Raw genomic sequence first — 24,457 nt, 5'->3', positions numbered from 1 at the left:
GTTTTAACAGCTGCAGGTGCCTACCTGGGATCATGAGGCTGTCGCGCTGTCATTGGTCAATCTGAAAGCATGCCCTGGTGTGGTTCATCCTGAGGTCACTAAACACCCTGGAGCTTACGTTGACGTTCGATCATCTACTTTGCATGTTTTCACTTTGACGTAGGCCGCCAATCTGTTTAGTTTCGTTTTCTCATAAGGTGAGTTGTCCTGGAGTTGAAATGCCGGCGCAACGTGTATAGTGAATTCAAAGAGGAAGAAGAGGTTCATAAAGCACTGGAAGTAAATATCGATTGTGAATTAGTCATAATGTAGTCACTGGACCCTAAGTATACATGTTAAAGGTACAGTGTCTGATCAAATCCCCTTCTCCAATGGCGCCTTCGCTGAACTTTTGCATGTGTGATAGTCGATAGCGATATCAGTCGCTAGAGAGAATCCCGGCCAAGAGGCTTACGCTTGACAGAGGGACTGGACGAAACCTTGGGCAGGTCGGCGGTAATATCCTTCATCGTCATGAAATCCTCATCGCCTTGACGACCCAGTTCGCGGTTCAGCTTCTCTACGGTCGTGACTTCGCCCAACCAACGCTCCCCAGTTTTGTGATCGAAGTGCACTGGCTGGACCAGGCCGCGGTAGCGCGACATATCGTCTAAGGTTGGTGGATAGATGATGGTCGTCTCCCTGCGTTCAAAGCCCTCTTCGGTCATGTATGGTTTGCCCTCGATGATCTGCGGTTCTGTGCGCCATTCGAATGGAGTCGCCGGAAGGTTCGGCTCCTTCTGAACGATATCCCACCATCTGTTCTTGCCAGTGCGGTTCGGCAACTCGTCTGCGGATATTTCGATCAAGCCCTCGCCATCAGGATTGGGAATGAAATGACGGGGTGGAAGAACCTCGGTCTGGAGAACGGGCTGCAGTCGATGGTAGTATGTGTAGTTGTGGATCTCGCGGTGGATCTGCTGCTGGATGATTTCGTGTTCGTGTGGTTTGATGATCTCGTGTGTGACAGCTGTTGGTTTGTTAGTCAAGTCGCAACTCCGGGGGGATCAAAGCTTACCAGGGGCGACCGTAGTGTCTCGGACCGTGTCTACAGTGTTGTTGAGGTTCACAACACCCGCAAGCATCGCTTGCTGTTTCTCTTTCCAATTATGCGCGCCATCCGTGCCCTGATAGTCCTTCGTGATCGCGAGACCCGGGAGAGGTTTCACGGCCAGCGCATCATTGTTGGTAAGTCCTGGTACCGGCTGGCCACTCTTGCTCAATCCATGGTGGTCGGAGGTAGAGCGCTGTTCGCGCGATCGAACGTCATCATCCAAGCCGCCGTTGTTGACATCGTGACTACCCACTGCATACTTGCCGGTGGGAGCTTCGGTTGGCACTGCGCGTATGGTGCGGCCTGGACCGTCTACGTCGATTGATCGTCTGACTTCGCCATGGGGATGGTGTAATGTGTCTGATGTTATTTTAGCACTGAGTCGCCGATATTGTAATTGCGCTCTCAAACATACTGGGTAGGGCCGGAAGAGCCTTTGATCGCTCGCCATCTGTCGATGGCCTATAGCGCAGATGCCTATCTGGAACGCTAGGCTCGACATTTGAATGCTCTTCGGGAGCAAGCGCAGGAAGGTACGATCTGTAATCGTCCGCCATGGAGCCATTGGATCCGTTGGAGCCTGTGCTAGGAGTTTCTACTGCATGGCTCGCTCGGCCATCGTGATAGGCAGAGTCGCGTGGTTGACCTCGAGTTTCAGGGTGATAGGCATCATTGGAGGCCGCGGACTTTTGCTGTCGACTGCTAAGAGGTGATGCAGGGTGCTGCTCAGTGCGCGGGCTAGTCTGATCAGAATGCTCGTACGACGCTCGAGGGGACTGAGTGGGCGTCGACTTCTTCCTCCTGTGGAGAACGGACTTGAGCTTCTCTTCGATCTTTTCCATCGTGTCGATGGGTTTGCGAGCACAAGGGGACAAGTGGATGTGGGAGCTATGTGAGATGCCGATCTATTGTCTGTTTTCACGAGGCACGGTACTCATTGTTAGGGTGGATGACCTCACAGCACTTGCGCACAGTTGTCCATTGAAACCTTCCGGCAGGAGCAAGCCGAAGTCTGGAGAGTGTGCATGTCAGCTAGCTGGGGTGCATATTAGGAGCTTCCAGGCATTTTGTCGCAACAGTTCGCGAAAAATTATAGCTTCAGTGATGCCGTGTCACGACGGATGGAGCTGGTGGCTTGAGTAGCACAGGCCGCAGTCGTGCTCCCGCATGTTGGCGGCCTGCCCGGAGCGGTCCAGACTTGTCCCTACGTGAAGCTCTCTCATCTCGATTGAGTCTGTTTGAGTTGCCCGCACAGCCTGTCGCATTTGGCCCACGGCAACGGCATGCGTGGCGACTCAGCATGACGTAGCTAGCGGTACTTGAGTTTGGCGGTGTCTGGCTAATGAGTCGGGGTACCGATGGTACAGAATCACACAAAAGCAAACAGCATCCATCGCCACTTTGGTATGTCACAGCGGAGATCCAGGCGGCATGACGACAGGGAGGGGGAGTCTGGTCGCGGGCGGCTCCACTGATGATCAGCTTAGCGTACCAAAGGACGGGCGATCGTGTTAGCCTGCACCTAGATGCAGCCAGGCCTTCGGTAATTCCGAGATACACGCAGATTCAGGCGGGCTGTGAGAGGGGTTAATGGAATTTGCAATGAAGAAATCAACTTTGGAGATTTCCAGCGAGGTGTTGCGAAGTTCCACCGGGAAGCAGCACGGGCCTGCTGTCACCGAATGGCAGGAGCACGACCCTAGCGCCGATCTCTCTAACACCAACTGGAGATGCCGGGCTCTTCCTCCCCGAACTGTCATAGCACTTGTACCCTTTGAGCACCTCTTCCAGAGAGTGTTGCGACGCTTTGAATCCTTCGTGAAGCCCAATTCCTGTTTGGACACGCAGCATGACTACATCATAGCGGCTAGGCTGCGGTAGGCGTGGAACGACACCACTGGGCGCATCATAGTGGCCATCTCCATTGTCAAGCGTACCAACGCCAGCTTAAGCGCTATCCATGCAGTCTAGCACCAGTGAACTAAGGGCCCTGACGCATATCACGTCGCTGTGGCGCCCTGTAAGCCAACCAATCGAGGCTGCTGGGAGCATCGATCGAGGCCCGTATAGCCTCAACCCACTGTTGCTGCCCCATGATGATGGCTCTTACCCTTGGGAACAAGGAATTCGGCCTGCCACTGCCGGCTTTGCCTGGAACTGAACTCCCCATTACGTCGTCGTGCATCTGTCCCACTAGCGCCCTCACTGTATAAGAAGGCACTGCAGCGCCTTGGGAGCATCATCATCACACCACACACAACAACTCCTCCACACTCACCAACAATCAATCCACTACCACCAAACCACCTCAATTACCAACAAAAACCACACAACTATCACAATGGACAAGGCGAAGGCAGCTATCACCGACTTCATGGGCCGCTCCGGTCACCATGACACCACTGTCCACGAGGCAGTTGCTCCCGCTGTCCAGCACGAGGTCATCAAGCCTCACGTACACGAGGAGGTCAACACCGCCATTGACAAGGAGGTTCACCAAGACCACTACCACCGCACTGTCCAGCCCGTCCAGGACCGCGAGGTTCTGCCAGAACAGCACTCTGCTAAGCTCGGAGCTGTTCAGCACCGCGAGTTCGACCACCGCGATGCCGATGCCACTAAGAGGGCTCTAGTCGACGACCAGGCTCGCTTCGCTGACGAGCGCCGTGTCGAGGACACCACCCACAGCCAGAGCGTTGCCCCCACCGTTGGCGGAGAGCACGTCCACCACGTAAGTTTACCAACAAACAACAACCCCCACCAAGACTGACGTCATCTAGCACATCCACGAGACTATCCAGCCCGTTGTTCAGAAGGAGACCATCCAGCCCAACGTCGTCCACACCACTGTCCCCATCCATGAGGTTCACCATAACAAGGCTACCCACCATGAGACTACTGCTCTCCCAGCCATGACCATGGAGCAGTTCAAGGCCAAGGGTGGTGCTCTTACTGGCCGTGAGGAGCGCTACGACGAGTTCGAGGGTGTTCCCAAGAACATCGGCGGTGCCGGTGGCATTGGATCCGCCGCTGGTCTCACCCACAAGACTAGTGGAACCCACAGCCACGAGCATGCCAGCCACGGCGACTACAACGCTGCTCCCAACCACCACTCCGGCACCAGCAACCCCCTCGACCGCAACAACGACGGCAAGGTCTCCGCCAAGGACCTGACTGGCAGCCACTCCAACACCGCCCACACTGACCGTGGCATGGCTGGCCAGGGCAACCTGACCGGTTCCTCCACCCAGGGAGGTGTTGTCGGCCACGGTGCTGACCGCAACCACGACGGCAAGGTCGACAGCCACGACCTCCACGACCCCGCTCGCAGCCGTAAGTTTGACCCTCCAGACAAGTCATCAACTCATGCTAACGTCTTATAGACAATGAGGGCGCTACAGGTACGAAAGACCCCAGTGGACATGTTGTCGGCGGTACCGATAAGGGCAATATGGAGCACCGTCCCAACGAGGATGGTAGCTTGCCCAAGGCCCTTACCGAAGACAAGTCCAAAGCCGTTCCCCACTCCGAAGCCTCCGAAGCGGAGGCGAAGAAACTCCTTGAAGAACATCAAACCAACACTAAATAGGTCACAAGAAGCCTTCTCTCATGGACAAGCTCAACCCTAGTAAGTTCTGTCACCAATCTCCTCCTTGCGAGCTGTCTTCTGACCACTTCCCACAGAGGTTGACGCCGACGGTGACGGCAAGGCCGGTTTCATGAAATAGATGCATTCTGCTGCACTCTGCACCACGCGCGATCATCACGACTGCATGCGAGATACCAAGGACCATTTCCTATGACATTGTATAATTAGCCTAGTAATGAATTAATCACTACCACCTTAACACACATTTCTCTTCTTCATGATGCTTGAATTTTCAATGAAACTGAATTCTTACTGGCATGTTGATCGTTCTCATGACACCAGATACATGTCCGATGCATGAATGGCCTTCCTTTCTTCAACCCGGTCTATCCGCGATACATGTGCCAACGCATTCCATTGGCTACGCTGCTACGATTCGTATGGCGCTACATCATAGCTCCCTTTCACCTATGGGCTGCCACTGATCAATTGACTTGTCGGTAGGCACTATCACCACCCTGCCGCCGGTCCAACCTCCGAGGTCTCCTGTCCCATCAAAGTTAACACCAAGCAAATCCACTGATGCCAGACCTGCCGCGTCGATTTGAGGAACGTCGTGGCTGCAATAATTAGTCCCAATGCATACGTAGATGCCACCAGCTGTACTTACTACATCAAGCTCAGATGTGGATTGTACTCGTTCTCGGCCCAAGCTTTCGCCTTGCTTTCGTCTTCAAACCCATCGAATTGCTTCCGGGACTGCTTTGCTAGTTGCTTGATCCCATCAAGCTTCTCGCACTTGATGTACAGTTTCCGAAAGAAGACGTCTTCGCTGCCCAGACGTTCGAACTTTACAATCACATCCTTGATAGGCGGCAGATCGAGTGAGTCGAGCCAGGCTTGAGGATCTGGCTCATGCTTGGATGCCGTTATCTCTGAACTCAGAGTGATATGGGGAATGAAGCGGTGAGGTGAGCCGAACTGCTTCGATGTTTTGTCAATGAGACAGGGTAGGACTGTGCTCAAAGTATGGTTCGCTGGTGGAAGCAGCCAAAGAGATGAGCCGGGCATATTGAAAACGTTTTAGATAAGTGCAGAGAAGATGCAATGTCAAGTCAAGCTTTCATGCCCTCCCGAGGTCCTCATTAAGAACCCCGCATTGGTATTGGCCCGATGAATTGGCCCGATGCCTCTAACGCCACGTGGCTAGTGTCGCGGGTAGCTTCAGCCACACCTGGACATCCTCCAGGGGCCCTGACGTCTCCAGCTGACTTGCATGTGAAAGCGCGCATCAGGTCCGACAAGCGTTCCCACTTGCTCGATAGCACCACCTCTCCGCCGACGCGACGAATGAACATGCGACTTCTGCCACCGCGGCGCTGTCAGCCGATCACTATCCCAAATAGCTCAACGCCATGAACGAAGCCCTCAGCGTCGTGTCGGGCGCGCTCTGGAGCTTCCTGCTGTGCTTCTTTGACGTGGCTTTCTTTTGGCAACGAGTGCGTCAGCTTCCCTCTGCTGTTTCAAAGACCGTTCTGGGTCAATTGATGTGTCTTCGGATGGAATGCTGATATGTTGAAGAAATTATACGCGTGGTGGGTGCAGAAGAGCCAGCGGGATCTGCTGCTGGAAGCTGTTAGCGATGCGCGCCTGTTCGAGGAGTGGGAGGCTGCTGCGTATAAGCTGGACGAGGTGCTCGACTATGATATGTGGTAAGCAGTCCTTTCGTCCTATCCTGAATAGGCCTATCCCAATGGACAGCTGCTAACAGACCCACAGGCGACAGACTGCCATAAGTAAGGACTACGACCATCGCCTCATCCATCAGCGCCTCTCCGCCATCTACGAAGCTCAAGAAGATAACGATATCCTCGGCCTCATAAACCTCCTCCGTAGCGGTCTCGTCCGCAATCTCGGCAACATAACCGCGTCGAACCTGTATAATCGCGCATATGCGGGCACAAAGCTGCTGATCGAAGATTATGTCACCCAAGTCGCATACGCCATCGAGAACCTCACCCAATACCCTACATCGAGAAACTCGGATAATGGCTTAACAAACCAGGCGAAGCTGGATGTTCTCCATGACACAAGGCAGGCGTTCGGCAGATCTGTCTTGGTGCTGCAGGGCGGACAGGTCTTTGGCATGTGCCATCTCGGTGTTGTGAAGGCGCTCCATCTACGTGGATTGCTACCAAGAATCATAGCCGGGACTGCCACAGGTGCTCTGATAGCCGCACTGGTGGGCGTGCATACCGAAGATGAGCTATTGGAGTTCCTCACAGGCAACACTATCGACTTGACAGCGTTCACCAATCGTCCTTATAGGAAAGGCGCCGGTGGAACTGCATGGATAGGCACGCTCATACGCCGTGCTAAAAGATGGTGGAAAGAAGGGCATTTCTTGGATGTCGGTGTCCTGGAAGATGTCCTAAGGGCGAACGTGGGTGATCTGACATTCGAAGAAGCATACACCAGAACAAAGAGGGTGCTGAATATCACTGTCACAACTACTAGTGGTGGAGGCATACCGAACCTTCTGAACTACCTTACTGCTCCCAATGTTGTACGTAGTCCGCTCCTTCTCCATCCCGAAGCAGCTGCTAACACTCCCAGCTCATCTGGTCTGCAGCACTTGCCTCCAACGCCACAGCCTCCTCGACTCTGTACCATTCCGTAACAATGATGTGCAAAGACGAGGAAGGCAACATCGTGCCTTGGTCTCCAGCTTCGAAAACCACCTTCCGTCCTTACACCCACGCTTCGTACCGAGACCGCGAATCCCCGCTCCATCGCATCGGCGAACTCTTCAACGTAAACCACTTCATCGTTTCGCAAGCCCGACCATATCTCGCACCTTTCCTACGCTCAGACTCACACCATCCAAATCCCAAACAAGACGGGCGCTGGCGCCTCAGCATGCCTATACTGCGTCTCGTAGTCCTAGAGATACAGCACAGATTACAACAAATGGATGAACTGGGTCTACTCCCCCCTTCCATCCGTCGTTTCCTCCTAGACGAAAACATCCCAGGCCCAAGTCTCACGCTGGTACCTGAACTCACACCTAGCGACTTCTTCAAGCTGCTCGAGAACCCTACCAAAGAGGCGATCGACTACTGGATACTGAAGGGAGAAAGGAGTGTATGGCCAGCAGTGACGGCACTCAAGATTAGATGCGCGATTGAAGTTGAATTGGATAGGGGATACCAGCTTGTTAGGAGAAGGAAGCCTTTTGATCCTGTTCTACCTGGAGGGACTGGCGGCTTGAAGAAGAGCGGAAGTAGAGGAGAGGTGCAGACTGAATATGGTTTTGGGGATGAGAATAGAGAGAGGGAGAAGAGGCATAGAGCGAGGGCTGCGAGCTTTGGAGGAAATGGATTTTGATGGGCATGTAGTTGGATCTGAAATTTTGCCGTGTAGCTGGCCACTGTATGCAAGATTTATTCTGGAAGCACCTTGGAATTGATGTACGCGCCACGGGCATAATCGGAGCATGTCTCGCGCGCTATACTTTGGCAGGAACTGCTGTTTCCTACATGAGGCATCTGAACCCACTCTCAGCCTTACCCGCTCCACCTGCAGCGTCGGTCAAGCTTCGCACGTCATCTACGCTAAAAGAATTCGATGTTTGCTGAGGACCCAAATATCGTGTTGAGGATACCAATCAGCCATCCACCCGTCAGTTGACACCATAAAAACACTTTAACTCTGCAACAAACTTCCACTTCCCTCATTTTACCTGTTCACATCCCCCGTCAAACCCAAAGTCTCAAGTCTCGACATACAAAATGGCAACGTGAGCCCCACCATGACTACCCCGCCAACTGCGCGCATCTCTGAACACACAAACTAAATCTTGAACAGCAACATCACATGGCATCCGTCCCTCTCGCGCGACGAGCGCAACAAGTTCCGCAAGCAGAAGGGCTTTACAATCTGGTTCACCGGTCTTTCCGCATCCGGCAAGTCGACAATTGCGACGGCGCTTGAGCAGCATCTGCTGCACCTGGGATTCGCGGCATACCGTCTCGATGGCGACAATGTACGATTCGGGTTGAACAAGGACCTTGGATTCACAGAGAAGGACCGAAATGAGAACATTCGCCGAATCGCTGAGGTACGTGGACATGCGCGATCTATGTACTCCAAAGAAGACAACCAGCTAACATCATTCCTACCACAGGTCGCAAAGCTCTTCGCCGACTCCTCCACGATCGCCATCACCTCCTTCATCTCACCCTACAAAGCCGACCGCAAGCAAGCACGCGACCTCCACGCCGTAACCACCGGCGAAGACTCCCCACTCGCCTTCGTCGAGGTCTTCGTCGACCTGCCTCTTGAAGTCGCCGAGGCGCGCGACCCCAAGGGCCTGTACAAGAAGGCAAGGGAAGGCAAGATCCCAGAGTTCACAGGCATCAGCGCGCCGTACGAGGCGCCTGAGAACGCCGAGATCCACATCAGGAGCGACCAGAAGAGTGTGGAGGATAGCGTGAGGGAGATTGTGGAGTACTTGCAGAGTAAGGGACTGTTGGAGTTGCAGAAGTAGGAGTTTCACATTTAGTGGTCATGAGCCTCTGAAGCGGATGGCGAGGACCGAAGTTCCGTCGCGGGTTGACTTCAGAGCTGGATAACGAATTGAACATCACTGGCGGACTCTGCTCCGGAGTACCGTCGACGCATGAGCGTCTGTTGAGTTTCACAGGACTTTCGCTGAACAACGCGTCTCCAGATACAACACAGAACAGGATAATCACATGGCTGACACTCAATGCACGGCTTAGGATCTACTCGTTAAGAAACATTGGACAACGGTTTCTCTCTCCCCAGGTCGATAGCATAAAATGCTGTGTTTCATGACCCGCTGTACCCGCGCACATCACAACCCCAGATAACTCTATGGTTACTATACGTATAACCACATCTCAAATTCTTACCAGAGACCAGGATGTATACCAAATATCCCGTTCGCTCTAATTACAGCATCGGTCTAGATACCCAAGCTTTGGGGCCAAACCAGGGATCGTACAAAGGGATTTCCAATTCTTGATACGGCACAGTTGCAGCTTACATGAACCATGATACTCACATATTCCATGCATACCGTCATGACAAAAACCGTTTGATCCTTGTATTCGCGGCTGACACCCGAGGGGCTGGCTCTGGGGCTGGATAGCGTGCTTCAGATGGTATTGGAATCTGAGACTGAAGACAGTTGTGTTGAGGAGCGTCGAGCGTTTCCTAAGGTTGTGGGAAAACGACTTCCAGTATACACCAAGAGGCACCGTCACCGTGGGCTACATGATCAGTAATTCCCAAATTAGCAACACAGACAATTGCGCAATGAAGCATGGAAGGGAGCATCAATCTCCGACGCACAACCCCAATCCTTCTTCTCACCTTCCAGCCCCACCATCCGTCCGTCTACAAACGGCTATCGCAGCCATCGTCGCGACAGCAAATCTCGGGGGTATCGTACGTCCTCGCCCCACGAGGCAAATAACGCCATAGCAAACTGACTCTCATGACACGGGGCGAGATGTCGGCATCCCGCATCCAACAGCGAGTCTTGGAAAACTCAAAAAATCCTACGCACCCTCATCTCCGCCGGCCTCATTGGACCCAGTTGCACCGGTACGCAAACCCGACTTGCGACCTCAGTCATGAAGTTGCAGCGGAGCGCCGCCGCGGCCCTGCAAGCAACAAAGAGCGACCCCACATGAAAACGCTATATGTGAAATCGCGCTAAGATCTGTGAAAAATAAGATGCCGTGTTGCGCCTCGTTGTTTAGCGAGGCATGATCCTCGATCCTAGTCTGTCTAATTCCCTTCCCAAGGTTTTTGCGTGGGATGACGAGGTGGACGTTCTTGGCTTGGGGGGCCCTGTTTTCCCCATATTTTCGCGGAGTTGACACGTCGGATGGGAATGGTTTGGGGAGTGTGGTGGAACTTTATTCGTGATTCGAGCTACCCGCGGAGGTACGGGACCTTGCGGATGTTCGATAATGTTTTCGAGATGGGGTGATTGGGGCGAGGGCGGCGTCTGTGTCAGTTTGGACTGGGGAACCTAGTGATGAGCGCGTTATCGGGGTCGGTATCGGTAATCAGCTTGGGGAGGCTCCCGGAGTTGGCATCTCATCTTGGTTATCGTGACGTTGACGTTGATAGTGCCCAGGTGAGGTTGCGACGACTACGATGCCTAGGGAGTGGGGCGACGGGTTGCCGCTGTGAGTGTACTAGCGCGGTGATTGAAAGCGGTCTGGGCGTACACGTGGTTAGTATTCGAGGGCATGACAGCCGACCAAGCAGAAAGTCGAAAGCAGCAAAAGAAAAGCAAGGCTGTCAATGCGACGTGAAACGCTGGTGCACTGTCAACGGCCGTGACGGGTGGCGTATGGCGTACGCCCGCATTGCCCGCATGGGCGCGTGGTAAAAGCAAACACGACTGGGGTCCAAGGCATGACGACTTCAGGGAAAGCAAGCATATGGGCAGGGTAGCGGATATCTAGACAGGGTACCGTTCCGATTGGGGTAGGAGGGGGTACAAGACCCTGGTCTCTAGTGGCTGGAAAGAGTATTGGATCAAGGGAAATGGGTCGATAGTAGTGCTCGAAAAGGGAGACATTGAATGTGACTGTGATGGCATGGTAGCAAAGGCGCCATCAGCGCTTCGGCACCAAAAGGAAATCCTCCGATGCCTGTCTATATGGCGCCTTTGTATGTGATGCAATGCCTGGATTCCTTTTCAGTAGCAACGGCGGAGTAAGCTGCGCTTCTCGGGGTTGCTGTTACCAAACCGAAGAGGTTGCTGTTACCAAACCGAAGGGGTTGCTGTTACCAAACCGAAGAAATCGAACCAACCCAACCGTGGACATTTGATGCGCTTCTCGGCCCTCATTCTACAACCGTCCGCCGAGATCCTGCTTGAGCACGTCTAGTATCCTCTTACTATCAACTTCCTCGTCACCTCCTCCCCCGCTACTGTCCCCTGGCATGCGCCCCTCACCTTCTTTCAACCGTTTCAAGATCTCCGGATCGAGCTCCTGCATCATCTCATCAAACTCTCTCTGTTGCTCTCCCTCTAGCTTCGCGTATTCTTCCTCCAACATGTAGTCTTCGGGCAGATTCTCCATCTCAGCAGGGAATACGTGAATAGTCGGGAATTCGAGTACAGTACGGCCGTGCAGGCTTTCACCCAGCGATTGCGAAGGGTCTAGAGGTATGAGGACGTGGCGGTTTGTGCTTGTGCGGGGCTTTAGCAGAAAAACCCTATGTTGCCCGCTGCCCATGGACTGCCCATCAGTGCGAGTATCTCCAGGACGCGTCTCGGCCATGTCTGCTTGTCTTTTGGTGGGTTGTTGTTTTTCTTCTGCAGCAGGGGTTCCTCGTCCGGGGGTGACTCCCTCTGGCCCCGCATTGTTGAGCTGAAGCCCAGAATTGACTTCATGTTGCTCGATTGGCTGGTCTTGGTCCGGTGCAGTAGGCGCAACGTCATTTTGAGGTAGGTGTGGAGGGTTTGATTGAGAACCTTGACTGGCAGGACCCTCATTGTTCAGCTTTCTCTTCTTACTTTTAGCCCCACTGCCTTGTTGTACGAAAGGTTGTGCATCTTGGATCGACTGTGTAGAGGATGTCTGGGTGAGCACGCGTCTCTTGGTCTCGTCAAACCATTCGACTGTCCATACTATGTTCCGTGTAGCCTTTCTGGACACAAAGATCAGCAGTGTTACGTGGACGCGTTGATGGTGGGGGGCTTACTTTGTAGCAGACATGTGCGACTTGTTCTCTTTTTGTCTGCTCATGCCTTTGGGCGCCCGCATGATCTTGACGCCAGCAGCATTCTCAAGCTTGCCATATTGAACACCCATTCGCTCCCTGTTGGACAGACCATCTTGAGGAGTGCTCTCAGCGGTGGTTCCAGCGACCCTCTCAGCTTTTTCGAGGTTCCGCTCTATGCTAGAAAGAAAATTATAGTCGTGATCAATGCCCTTCGGGGTCACCAGATCAGACTTCTTGATGAACTTTGTTGGGTCGCGCTTCCCTGAGCATTGTGCGTTCTGTTGATGACGCTTGTAGCATGGCAGCGAGCATGTGCGTGCGCCACACCCAGGGCATTTGTACTTGGATTTATTGCTATGGCTAATTGAACGTCAGCTTTCTCTCTCATGCATGCCGACGCGGCTTCGTTGCGCTAGCTAGTGTCACAGGAACGCGGCACAACTCTTAGGACGATTGCTAGCGAACATCGAACTTTTGGGATGTAACAAGAGCTACGGAGGGGTAGCTAGTCAGACATACCAGATACTGCATAGTTCGTTGAGCAACACTGCGTCTGTCATATCGCCCGGATAGTGGAGACGGGTAACGTGATATCAGATCGCCAACACCTAGCCTAGAGGTGATCGGATCTCGCGCGACGGCACGAAGGGAAGTCACTTTCGCACGGTAGCGGAATAGCCGTACGCGTGAACAGGTGCAGGGAAGGTCAGGCGGTAGGTGCTGTTGAGCGACGCGACGATGGTGTGGCGTGCAAGGCAATGATGGGTCGCGGTGGAAACTTTCGCCAGTCGCGTTGTGGCTGAAGTCAGATATCGTCGCGTCCGGTGGGGAACGTCACCAGAATGCAGGAGATTTAGTGATTGTCTTGCAGATCTACTCTCCGAGCAATCTCGCACCGTGGTTTAGATCGCTGCGCGCTGCACGCAAGACTGCTAGCAGCGAGGAAGGTTTATGAGGTCGGACTAGCGCGACAACAAAAACTCTGTTCACAGCTTCGTCCATCTAGTGCAGATCAGTCGCGAAGGCTTCCATCTGCTCGGTTTCTGTACCCCTATGCGAAAATTCCTGTAAACATGGAAATTTGCGGCTTATCCGTGGCCTTCGACGAACCATGGTCGGAGCAGTGGCACGCCGCCAGCACACTCGCCGGGCTGTGGTCGACTGGGAACCCTTTCCTTAAGACATCGGAGTATTCTCCACGCCAAATTGCATCGAGGTCCACCCACGCGCAGATCAAACAAGTCGTCGACTGCGCCGATTATGCGCTTGCGCTCGTCTACAGCTGTTGAGAGGCAATCGAGTCGTTCTCGCTCTGTCCGGCTGCAACACGTCTTGTCCATGTCAGCTTGACCGAACCTGGGCGAAGGCGCCCGATTTGCCAGGCAGCTTGAGTGCCCGGTGTTTCAGCCTCACCAATTCCAGCTCTCCGCAATTCTGAACGGACAGCTCAGAAGTCTGGTTCTAGAGGGTCCACGACACGCGAGGCTACTGTACGTGGCCACCACCTTTACCGGACTGTGGAGCCGATCGAAGAATCTGGTCGACAGCTCGACGGCGCGTCTTGGACCTTCTGCAGAAAGGCCTCGCACTCCCACGCAGGATCAAACGTGCCTGGCGGCGGGCCTAAGAGCGATCTTCATGTACCGCCTGCTGGGCAGCCACCGATAGCCAACAGCCGTCAGGGGTTTGCCTCGCCAATTTCTAAGCACTTCCATTCGCGGTCCGTCCGAGCTGCAAGTGCGGGAACTCTGCTCATGCATGCTGATGCGAGGATGCACGCTGCAGACGTGCTCATCGTGCACAAGGCGTGCGAATGATTCGAATCCAACCCAATGCGGTATTCAGCATAAGACCAGTCCGTATGGCGCTATTGCCACCAGCGGGGATTCTCTGCTGAGGCCGCTGCGGACTCTCGGTGACCGAGTCGTGGTACCAGAGCTCCGGTCGCTGGACGTGGCTGCAGGAAACGTTACAACAGTGCAAAGAGCGAGGCGACATAACAATGTACTGTGTATAAGCCGTATCTTTGATTGCGGCCCTTGCTGCCGTCGCGCCCGCTCGAGGAAGTTGGGCGAGCCGTTATTCAAGAAAAGTGCCCCTGACAGCGCCGTGCACCGTGCTCCGAGACGGACCCTGCGAATGGGCAGGGATATGCTTCTCATTTCCTCGAACCGAAACTTGTGAAAGCCACCCATGCTAGTCTTCGGGTCGTTCAACCCCCAGCATCCAGTCCGCGCGCTGCGGCAGAGCTCCCCAAAAGCCATGATTCCCCCTTGCTGCTACCCTCCTCTACTGCCCGCAGCAAGGTGACCTCGGAGCTCTCAATTGACGGAGTGCGTATAGTACTCACGGTCCGCTCTCTCTTGTTCTCGCGGGTTGCCTTTCGGATACCTTCTACGCATCGCCTCATGTTCTCACAGTTATAGCTGTCATAATAATTGCTGGATTCATCCGCCTGCCGTTCTCTACACCCATACCGCAACGGCCATCTCGATAGGACCGACATCGAATCCGCCAACATGGCACCTTCTTTAAGTTTGCGACCGCGTACAGGCGCCAGCGAGCGTCCTCCCACGAGAGACAATGCCGACCACAGCCTCATCATCCCGAGCCGGACATCATCGCTTCATTCGAGGATCACCCAACCGCTTCCATCGACTTTGAACGTCAAGCAGGGCGCGAGGAGCCCCAAGACACTGACCCATGCCTACATGGTGTGTGGTGTTGGTCGCGAGCCATCACAATGGGTGAAAGCGCCTGCGCCCTCTCAGGGCAAGATTGGCCACATGAAGGGTGCCGTTGGTACCTTCTGGCTTCCTGAGATTCTGGGAAGCAGCCCCAGACTGGAGCAAGACAATGAGATCGCGAGGTCTCTTCATGCTGCCATGCGAGTACGTCCATACAACAAGGTCATTGTTGTCGCGCTACTAACCACTCACACAGGCATGCTTCCCCCACGACGTCGAGATCTGCACCGGCAGGAGCCAGCCGCACTGCGTACACCATTCCTTCGTCCTGCAACAAGATTCCTCGCACACTCTTTACGGTATCGCACTGCGCGTCTGGTCTCGTGCTGATGAGAAGCGCGCTGAGACTATTCGCGACCTGCGCAAGCGAATCGAGCCCGACTTCTTCGACAACCCAGATGAGACATACTGGATCCCGTACTGCCTGAGCTTCCTCTCCCGATACCCCTTGTACAACCTACTCGGCGACTACCTGCGCGGCATGTGGATTCACTGGAATAAGGCTACCAACCTTTTCCATGCCGAGGAGGTATCGCGCATCCTCAGCTTCCCAGCTCCTCGCCTCAACGACCTGGTCCGCATCGACATGAAGGATTACGCGCTGTGCTACCAGTTCCCATCCTCGCCTACCGGTTTCCAAAACTTCGCCATGTGGCCGCTCTTCACGTGTCTCTCAATTCCCAACATCGTGGGTGTGATAGAGGCTGCTGTATCGCCCACACGACGAATCATCTTCACCAGTCACTACCCCGCGATGCTCACCATCGCAGCCGAGACAGTCCGTTTCTGTGTCAGGGTGTACGAGTGGAGCGGTCTGTATGTACCCGTCGTTCATGCGCGTCACGTCAAGGATCTCGTGCAGGAGCCGGGCCCATACATTCTGGGTGTAACATCAGAGTGCCGATCGCTCTTCACGGCTCCCACAGATGCCCTTGTCGTCGACTTGGACCGGAACTTCGTTCTGACTTCGAGCCCGCCTACCGCTCTTACCGCCGGCCAGAGGACCAAGATGATCCAGCGTCTGACTCAGGCTCTCAACGGTGAGGTTTCACCAACCGGAGTTCCACAGCATCTGCGCTCGGCGTACGGTGGCGGCAAGCTCATCCCCGCGGGTCAAATCATTGTGATGCGTGGTGAGGTTGAGAGCATCCAGGACCCCGACTGGTGGACCCAGGATGCTGTCATGTCGGTCATGGACCACGTGTGTGAGAAATTGGTATGTATCCGGTTGCGGATAGACTCATCGTACCCCACGCTAATATCACCACAGGGCCGCAACACTGGCGTCAAGGCTATCTTCGGTGGCTCCGTCAAGAAGCCGCTGATGACCAAGGTGTCGATGCGCCACCTCAACGAGATCGTTCGCGAGCGCAACCAGTACTCCCGTGACGCACAAGAAGCCTGGACAGACTTCATCAACCTCAAGCAGCGCCTCGACAGCGAGCTTGGCAAGGTTACGAAGCGCAACAACTTCTTGGTCGAAGAGCTTGAGAGCTGGAAGCAACAGTTCCTCAAGTTCCAGGCATTCGCTGAGCAGCTCACCAAGGAGACCCAGGATCTCAAGGTCAAGATCGAGAACCACAAGCGTGAGAACCGTCGTCTCACAAGCCTTATCGACCAACAGAAGGATGATGCCGCAAGGCTTACTGTCCGTCTGTCGGGTACCGAGAAGCAACGTGACGATGCTCTCGAAGCGCTTGTACTGCAGCAAGAGATTGCTGAGGAGCTCGAGCGCGAGAGGAAGAAGAACAAGAAGGAGCTTGGTGCTCTGCAACATACCAACGGTGCCATCCAGCGCCAGCGCGACGAGGCGCAACGGGTTGTGCTCCACCTCCGTGCTCTTATCGAGGGTCAGACCCACCACATGGAGCACATCGTCAAGTCCCTTAACCAGGATGACATGTCCAACTACATGGACGCCGGCTTCGAAGACGTGCCTGAGGAGGATGAGGACCAGGAGGAGTTCGAAGACGCGGCGTCGCGCCATCAGACCCCCCGTCACTCGATCAAGGACAAGTCTGAGGTCGGTACTATCCGCGGCGTAGCCGGTGTTGAGAGCCGCCAGGAGTCAAGAGCCAGCACTGCGCAGGGCAAGCACCTCGACGGTGAGGACGTTACACCCGACATGGAGCAGCGTCTATTCAACAACCCCGCACGCAACTCCAAGCGCTTCTCAAATCAATCAATGGTCGACGTCGCCGACCGTGTCCTCCGCGACAAGACGGATGCCATCGCCTACATCATCCGCAACATCTCAGAGCAGTGCGCCGCAGCTGTTGAGGGTCTTCAGCTCGCACAGCGTGCCGATACGGAAGATGGCGACAACCACAGCGACCGCCGCAGCAGCGTTGGTCAGATGTCATCGGCCGGAGGCCGCGCACAATCGACCATTGGCAGCGAGTACGGCGACGAGGACAACATGCTCCGCCCCAACCGGGGTTCAAGCATCCCCCCAACGCCCGATCTAAGCCATCGGTCCAGCACCTCCATGTCCATGGCCAGTGCCAGCACAACACCAGACCGGACGAGCCTACAGCACCGATCGCACGACATCCCCGTCGTACCAACACGCATCATCGAAGACGATGACGACGTAGACGGTAACAACGATCTCGACGCTCACATGGTTCCCGTGTCCAAGTACGCGCAACCACTGCAGCGACCCAACACCGCTGTACGCCACAACATGCGATAAGCTAGTCGTCGCCGCGGCTTGCCGCCATTCTTCCTCTACTTTGTTTTTATCATTAGCGATCGAAACGAGATTAGCATTGATGCCCTTTTCCTTACCATGTTACCTACCCCCGGCGTTGAACGGCTAGGGACCCTATTTTCTTGCTTTGCACTTCGTTACTCTCCTTGAGAACACCCCCTTGTCCGACGACCCCCCTTGTGTACTTTTGGGTCATTCCTTATGTTTCAATGAGAAGAGTTGTTGTCGTCGTTGTGGATCATACCCGAACAAAGATGGATGGATGGAAGCAACTCCAGTATGTGGGTATCAGAGCCTAAGGATCAGTAGTGGGGAGAAAAAAACGCTTTCTGGGAGATTGTATTCTCCAAGGTGGCTGTCTTTTTCTTCCATTGCGCTAGGCAGATGGGCAGATGGCTCTTGTGTATGTCTGCTTGTAATTTGTTGTTTTGTTAGGATAATACCACTTTCTCCTTATGTTCTGAAATACATATGATCTACCTACATTACGTCTCTATCTGCCGTGTGTGAAAGTTCCTTCATGTTCTTAAGAAAGTGCATCTCGAGGTTCATGCATGAGCGTTGTACGAGAGCATCATCTCTGTTCCAGTATGATACGATTGGTCGTTTAATCATTCACTCATACCATGCACAGTCAGAACACGCGTCATATTCGCGCCACTGACCACCACCACGCTCACGGTCATCAGATGAAGTCATTCACTCTTATCCCATGGCAACTATTAGCCCGCAACCCTGCTCCTGTCACACTCCACACACCCATCGCCGCACTCAACCAGCCAAATATGGCCGCCACCAACGATCCCACCATCGCCCTAGGCCCCGACTTCAAGAAGCTCTCCGGGCCCGAGAACTTCACCGACTGGTTCCAGCGTTTCAAAGACATTGCAAAAATCCATGGCTACGCTGAATACTTCAAAGACAACGCTGAAGTAGTCGCAAAGCCCATTGCGCCGGCCTTTCTCGCACTCCAACAAGACGATGATGATGTGGTACAAGAGGCTCCTCCAGTGGATTGGCAGTACCAGGTCGCCGTCTACCAATTCCAGCTACAGAAATGGAAAGACTATGATCACGCCTCTGGCTCAGCTTTAGCCCTCCTCCACGCTGCTATCGAACCGTCGGTGTGGAAGGAAGCCAGAGACACCAACTCGCCAGCATCCGCGCTGAAGGCCGTTATCAGCTACATTAACTACGAGACGCCAAACGAAGTCCTGTCAAACCGCGCCCGTGTAGTGATTGGCTCTCTTAAACTAGACACGTCAACTGCGGTTCGCCAATTCGTCGTCGACTTCGAGGAGCTCTACGGAGACGTCTATTTCGAAACCGACACTTCAATCTGGGCTATCGAAAAGATCAATGAAGCGTTACCTTATGGGTACCGCACGTATGTTAAGAATTGGAAAGATCACATTAATGGCATGCCTATTACTAGCAGGATCTTCAAGATGTATCGGTCTCGTCTTCTCAGCCATGTTGAAGAGGATGACCCCCCGACAATGAATGGGAAGGTTCGCAAATTTTCCCGCTTGAGGTAAATCTGGGTGGGAGCTGGTCATCATGTCGATCGAGCTTACCGGTGGTGCTTGAGATCCTGAGTTAAATCAAGTAACTCTATCAGCTTAGCTTATAGCCATTTATTGGGAAGTGTAGCCTATACATCGATACTACAACACCATCTAAAGCAAGAACACGTGTATTCCCTTACTTTTAGCTATGACAGTGCAAGCTTCTCTTGTTGCTGATGTGACCGAGAAGAGGGTCTCAACTGAATATAGAAGAAGAGTGTGATACGAATCCATCGAGCCGTATTAACAGGACCGATTATTCCAATCATAAAGCTACGATGGAGACATGAGATCGACTGATAGAACTGGTGAGATAGACCAGCTCAGTAGCCCTCTACGTGATCGAAATTAGAGACTTCGGGAGTCACCCCATTGAAGGGAGATATTAAGCATTTAACTACAGACGAAAGCAGACACAACAATCACAGAGCCTAGGAGCCTACGATACGTTCAAAATTGATGAACTCTTATTCTTGTATCAATGTGAGCGTCAGCGAACCTGTTCAGATTTCTTCACTGTTGAATATAAAGAGAAGGATAGGACAGCTAGCAAAGAAGAGTAGAGCAGGAAGAGAAGCTTACCGTTTCCTTGTTCCTCTCAAGCTTAGCCCTGTTGCTAACAAGTCGTTCAATCTCACGAAGCTTAGGGTTGGGCAGGTTAAGCCTCTCAACCAAGCTTTCTTGCTTCTACTCCTCTTGCTAGCCAAGCTAAGCATCCTAGATTCATTGGCTTGGTTTTTGACGTCTCTGTCCAACAGAGTAGACTTTCGCAGATCACGACACTTATCAGGATATGTTATGTTGCTGGTCTTATTGTTGTTGCCAGGAGACTACACAGGGTTATCCGGCTGCAGATGTCTTGAGAAACTTGTTGTTAGAAGAAGACATTCGAAACCAGCGATAAGGTATGAGGAAGTAGAAGTTGCGCTACAGTGACTTGTTAATGGAGTGTATTCAACATAATGACCATGCCCTTGGAGTATCAAGCTTTGCTGTGTCTTGCGATTTCAAGTTCGGTCGGTGAGACGGCATCCTCAGATATTCCATAGTTGCTGTACTACATGCTCTACGATTCTTTTGATCGTCGCGCGCACATTAAGCAACATATTCAAACGTCTATCACAGTCCCACATCAACACAACAATCCAAACTCTCACCTTCCATCATCCAAAAACCACTTCCAAACTCTTCGATCGTCGTCCCCTTCGATCAAGTACCCCGGATCTACAATACATAAAAACCGTTATGCAATAACCGATCAATTATACATGTTTCATGCACCTCGCGGCAAAGGAATTAGTTCGCATAAAACTTGTCAACACCTTACTGTAATCATACTGTTCGCACCGAGTCTACTGCGGCTGTGCGGGGACGCAGCGGTGTGATCACGTTCAGCGGGCTGCAGACGCGAGATGCAGTTGCATGACTCGTTGGCTTGCGTGCATTTCGGGCAGGAACCAACGTTGGATCGACGGGGAGCAGTAAAAAAAACGGTCAGACATGAGAACGCGGTTGCGAAGGCGAGCTAAGGGATAAGAGGTTTGGAGGTTTGGAGGTTTGGAGATTGGAGTAGGTGGATATCGTATGTGAGACTTTTTGGTTCGTGGGTTGGTGGATGGAGAGGGTAGAGCGGACGTAAAGCGGATGGGATTGGTATGTCTGTGCTCGTGCTGATAGCTCGGAAAGCGAGGCGTCCGACAGCTTAGGTGATGCGAATGTAGTATCCTGAGCAAGCAAAGATCTGGTTCATTGCTGATATGGTGATCTGATGTTGCATGCATGTTGGAATTGGTTTCGATCGTCAAGGTGCCAGCGATGCTAGGTCGTCGTCGCATTCATGATTCCGACGTGTACGTATAATCTGTAGCGCATCTCTTACATCTTTCAGTAATCCGAAAAGCGTCATGTACGCATCTAGTGACGTAAGCAGATCCTGGTAACAGTAGATTTGGCCGCACTGCGCGGACTCCGGAGGGTTTCGACATTGAACGCGCAGCCGCAGCCTAAGATGGATATCTCTCTGGGTTCATGCATCAATCTAGAACTCGGCCTTGGTCTGGCTGCATGCAACCGCAAAAGGTTATGAATCCAACGGTTTTACCGTTGAGGTTTGAGAAGTATGTATGTTGAGGGGGTAGTCCTGCAATGTCAGGTCTCTAGGCAGGTTGAGCCGAGATGTGTCCGACGTCTCCAAGAATATAAGTGGCTTGTTCTAGAAGAGCTAACTTTAGAAAGTATTGACCGGCTGGTAGTGTAGCAGATGTTACAGCCTCATGCCACGTCTTGCTCGACGTTGAAAGTGTCAGAAGGCCACGTAGGCGGCGTAGCTATAGCGGACGTTACAGGAAATCGACGGTCTGTCTACTCGCATGAGACCGAGCTCGATTGAGTTCATAGTCGATCGCAGTTTGACGTACCCGATAGCCGTTGCTATCATCCCGGTTTGGAAGATGCTCGATTGGATGCTCGCATCCCGTCGCGGGCCCTAACAGTTTCCCGTAAGTGAAGGACCACAAAGCGGAGTCAACGGCTCGGGTGCATTGGAAACGGGCCGTAATGGAATGACAATTTGTCAAAAAAGGACAGAATATGTGTGGCGAAGTGGAAGAGAAGCGAATACGGCGGGTGGTAATCTTGACTCGGTGTCCGAATGCAGTCAGAATAAAGTTCGACGTGGGGCCAGGTTGCAGTAGCCGACATCTCGCGTGTAGCGCACGTGTAAGACGGTGAATGTCTCGGAGTAGTGGAAAGCTACACAGCGCTGATAACTTTATTGCTGGTGTTACCCCGCACTCTTTGCAACGTCGAAAACTGGCAAGCAGAGTATTGAACGGCCTCACCTTCATGTCTTGAGCTCACGACATAGTTGCGTCGAGCAACTCCACTTCCCGGCCACGTGCCGGCTTTGCAGATTCTGAGACGAACGGTGGACCGGGGTTAGCGGTATGCAGCTAGCCATGGTATCTTGAAGAACTTGTGGCTTAGGTGTACTATGCCTAATGTTACGCTATAGAAAACGTTATAGTACATACCTATAAGCTTATTAATTACTAGTCTACTTAATTTTATTTTTTTTACTTACTTTAAACTAAAACTAAGATATATTTTACTTATTTTTATACTCTTTTTTAAAAATTATTTATAAGTATCTTAATAGCTTCTTTATTATTAGTAGTAGTATTATTAGTAAGAAATTTATTATAAAGTTATTTAAAAGCTTTTAGCTTTATAAGTATAAAGTACTTAATAATATTATTAGTATTATTAAAAATATAAATAGCTATAACTTTATATATAGTAATTACTTATAGCTTAGTAGTATACTTTTAGCTAATAGTAAACTTATACTTAGTAATATAGTTAAAGAACTTTTTTTTAAAAAAGTTAAAAATAATAAATAGTTTATATTTATTAGAGCTAAGTTCTAATAGTATTAAGTAAGTATAAAGCTTTAATTATACTACTATTTTAAAGTTTTATATATAAGTAAGTAAAAAAAAAATAATATATTTATAAAGTTTTATTTTATTTCTCTAAGTACTAGTAGTATATAACTATAGTATACTTTAGTTATTAAGTTAAGATTTTTTTAAATTTCTATAGTTAAGAAATACTAAAGCTAAGGCTTACTTAGACACGTGACTTAGGTGTACTAACTTGGAACTTGTAACGATAGTGGGTCCTGATCTTCCTTCGGTCCTAGTGCGGGAAGAGCGAGAGACAATGGTATCAGCCGCACTTTGTGTGCTGGAGAGCACTGGATAGGTACCTGCTCATGACCTCGGGATAGAGCTCGATGCGTACGGCCATACACAATGATATTGGTGACCATAGCAGCCAGCTTATCTCCAACAATCGACGACAAACTCCGCAGTGGGGTCATGATCCGCGAAGAAACAAGGCATGTCGTGCATATGGGACCCGTAGTCGCGAATTTAGTATCTATAATAGCCGGCTGCTATTACATTGTGGATAACAAAATTAGTACGCAAGCAGTTGGGCATCATCGCACTTACTGTATTGCCGGCCTGCTCGGGGTTCAGTTACTACCGTGGGAAGGCAGTGGCGACGGCAGATTCTGCGGATATGCTCGAGATGTTGCTATGACTCTTGCTTGAAGATAGGCCGCTGGACGATAGTGGTTGACATCTCCGCTCATCTCCGTCTGCACTGTTGCCGTTGTTTGGCGAGTGGAATGAGGCGGGCAAGGCGAAGCAGAGTGAGTGTTGGAATATATGAAGATAAGGCATGGACGCTCAATGAGGAAGCGACGTTGGAGATAATGACGACATGTCTCAGTGTTTTCAAGGTCCCACGATGCACAGTCACAACACGTTGCCCATCGCGGGGTCGTCTACTGGCTGAGGAAGGCACGCAGGATGTGCTCAGTTGATAGCACGGATAGTATTGACATGCCGCCTCGTCTCGAAGGGCGTCAGCTGCCGGTCACGTGGGGGTCACAACTTCCAAGGTTGTCTGTCTTGGACCATTTGCTTCACATTCAAGTTTGATTCCTAGCTACAACCTTGGAGGTGCATATAACTGACGTACAATGATGCTTGTTGATGTAAAGACGGATAAAAAGTGGCGGGAGAGTCTAGGCAATGGGACTTCCTAGTTGGGACGTAGTGCGCCTGCGCGCGTGGACATGAATCACCCAGGCACAGTGCGTCTATGTAGTCTGATGGCAAGTTCCAGCAGGTCGCGGACGTCTAGGAGAATTGCGAGCCTATATTCCGGAGTAGGGTACCGTCCGCGGGAGGGACTATGCTAGACTCATGGATGGTTTAGGAGTTTTGACAATTTCGCAGAAAGGGGGTGTGGTGGATGGCGAGCCAAAGCCACATGGCGCTGGTCGAGGGCGCTAGAAACAATCACGTTCTCTCGCACAACTGCGGTGGCTTGATGCGTCTGCAGGAAAGGAGCAAGGTCAAGGGGCTCGGTAGTTCTGCGCGTGTAGTGGAGGCG

General features: G+C 52.3%; 8 protein-coding genes across 8 annotated transcripts; 5 read left to right on the top strand and 3 right to left on the bottom strand.

Annotated features, from left to right (window-relative positions):
* Positions 1-425: 425 nt before the first annotated feature.
* On the bottom strand, positions 426-1,766 carry J4E84_005731 (uncharacterized protein; the record flags this gene model as incomplete). The annotated part of the gene is made up of 4 exons (XM_049388325.1): positions 426-1,009; positions 1,058-1,453; positions 1,509-1,633; positions 1,693-1,766. 4 exons carry the CDS (start codon positions 1,764-1,766, stop codon positions 426-428), a joined length of 1,179 nt encoding a protein of 392 aa, XP_049243870.1.
* Positions 1,767-3,434: 1,668 nt separating this feature from the next.
* On the top strand, positions 3,435-4,682 carry J4E84_005730 (uncharacterized protein; the record flags this gene model as incomplete). The annotated part of the gene is made up of 3 exons (XM_049388324.1): positions 3,435-3,824; positions 3,874-4,426; positions 4,477-4,682. The coding sequence occupies 3 exons, from the start codon at positions 3,435-3,437 to the stop codon at positions 4,680-4,682; spliced, it is 1,149 nt and encodes a 382-aa protein (XP_049243869.1).
* A 669-nt stretch (positions 4,683-5,351) lies between these two features.
* On the bottom strand, positions 5,352-5,753 carry J4E84_005729 (uncharacterized protein; the record flags this gene model as incomplete). The annotated part of the gene is made up of 1 exon (XM_049388323.1): positions 5,352-5,753. The coding sequence occupies one exon, from the start codon at positions 5,751-5,753 to the stop codon at positions 5,352-5,354; it is 402 nt and encodes a 133-aa protein (XP_049243868.1).
* Positions 5,754-6,254: 501 nt separating this feature from the next.
* On the top strand, positions 6,255-8,069 carry J4E84_005728 (uncharacterized protein; the record flags this gene model as incomplete). Its single annotated transcript, XM_049388322.1, has 3 exons — positions 6,255-6,394; positions 6,462-7,248; positions 7,299-8,069. The coding sequence occupies 3 exons, from the start codon at positions 6,255-6,257 to the stop codon at positions 8,067-8,069; spliced, it is 1,698 nt and encodes a 565-aa protein (XP_049243867.1).
* A 404-nt stretch (positions 8,070-8,473) lies between these two features.
* J4E84_005727 (uncharacterized protein) lies at positions 8,474-9,231 on the top strand (the record flags this gene model as incomplete). Its single annotated transcript, XM_049388321.1, has 3 exons — positions 8,474-8,481; positions 8,550-8,802; positions 8,869-9,231. 3 exons carry the CDS (start codon positions 8,474-8,476, stop codon positions 9,229-9,231), a joined length of 624 nt encoding a protein of 207 aa, XP_049243866.1.
* Positions 9,232-11,581: 2,350 nt separating this feature from the next.
* Positions 11,582-12,992, bottom strand: J4E84_005726 (uncharacterized protein; the record flags this gene model as incomplete). Its single annotated transcript, XM_049388320.1, has 3 exons — positions 11,582-12,386; positions 12,441-12,739; positions 12,981-12,992. 3 exons carry the CDS (start codon positions 12,990-12,992, stop codon positions 11,582-11,584), a joined length of 1,116 nt encoding a protein of 371 aa, XP_049243865.1.
* A 1,988-nt stretch (positions 12,993-14,980) lies between these two features.
* On the top strand, positions 14,981-17,903 carry J4E84_005725 (uncharacterized protein; the record flags this gene model as incomplete). Its single annotated transcript, XM_049388319.1, has 3 exons — positions 14,981-15,352; positions 15,405-16,424; positions 16,479-17,903. 3 exons carry the CDS (start codon positions 14,981-14,983, stop codon positions 17,901-17,903), a joined length of 2,817 nt encoding a protein of 938 aa, XP_049243864.1.
* Positions 17,904-18,706: 803 nt separating this feature from the next.
* J4E84_005724 (uncharacterized protein) lies at positions 18,707-19,459 on the top strand (the record flags this gene model as incomplete). Its single annotated transcript, XM_049388318.1, has 1 exon — positions 18,707-19,459. One exon carries the CDS (start codon positions 18,707-18,709, stop codon positions 19,457-19,459), a length of 753 nt encoding a protein of 250 aa, XP_049243863.1.
* Positions 19,460-24,457: the final 4,998 nt, after the last annotated feature.

This window comes from Alternaria hordeiaustralica, assembly GCF_023758085.1.
Source record: "Alternaria hordeiaustralica strain BMP 2776 chromosome Unknown scaffold_10, whole genome shotgun sequence".
NCBI classification, from domain to species: Eukaryota; Fungi; Ascomycota; class Dothideomycetes; order Pleosporales; family Pleosporaceae; genus Alternaria; species Alternaria hordeiaustralica.
Note: the sequence above shows the minus strand (reverse complement) of the source record. Positions and strands in the feature narration are given on the sequence as shown.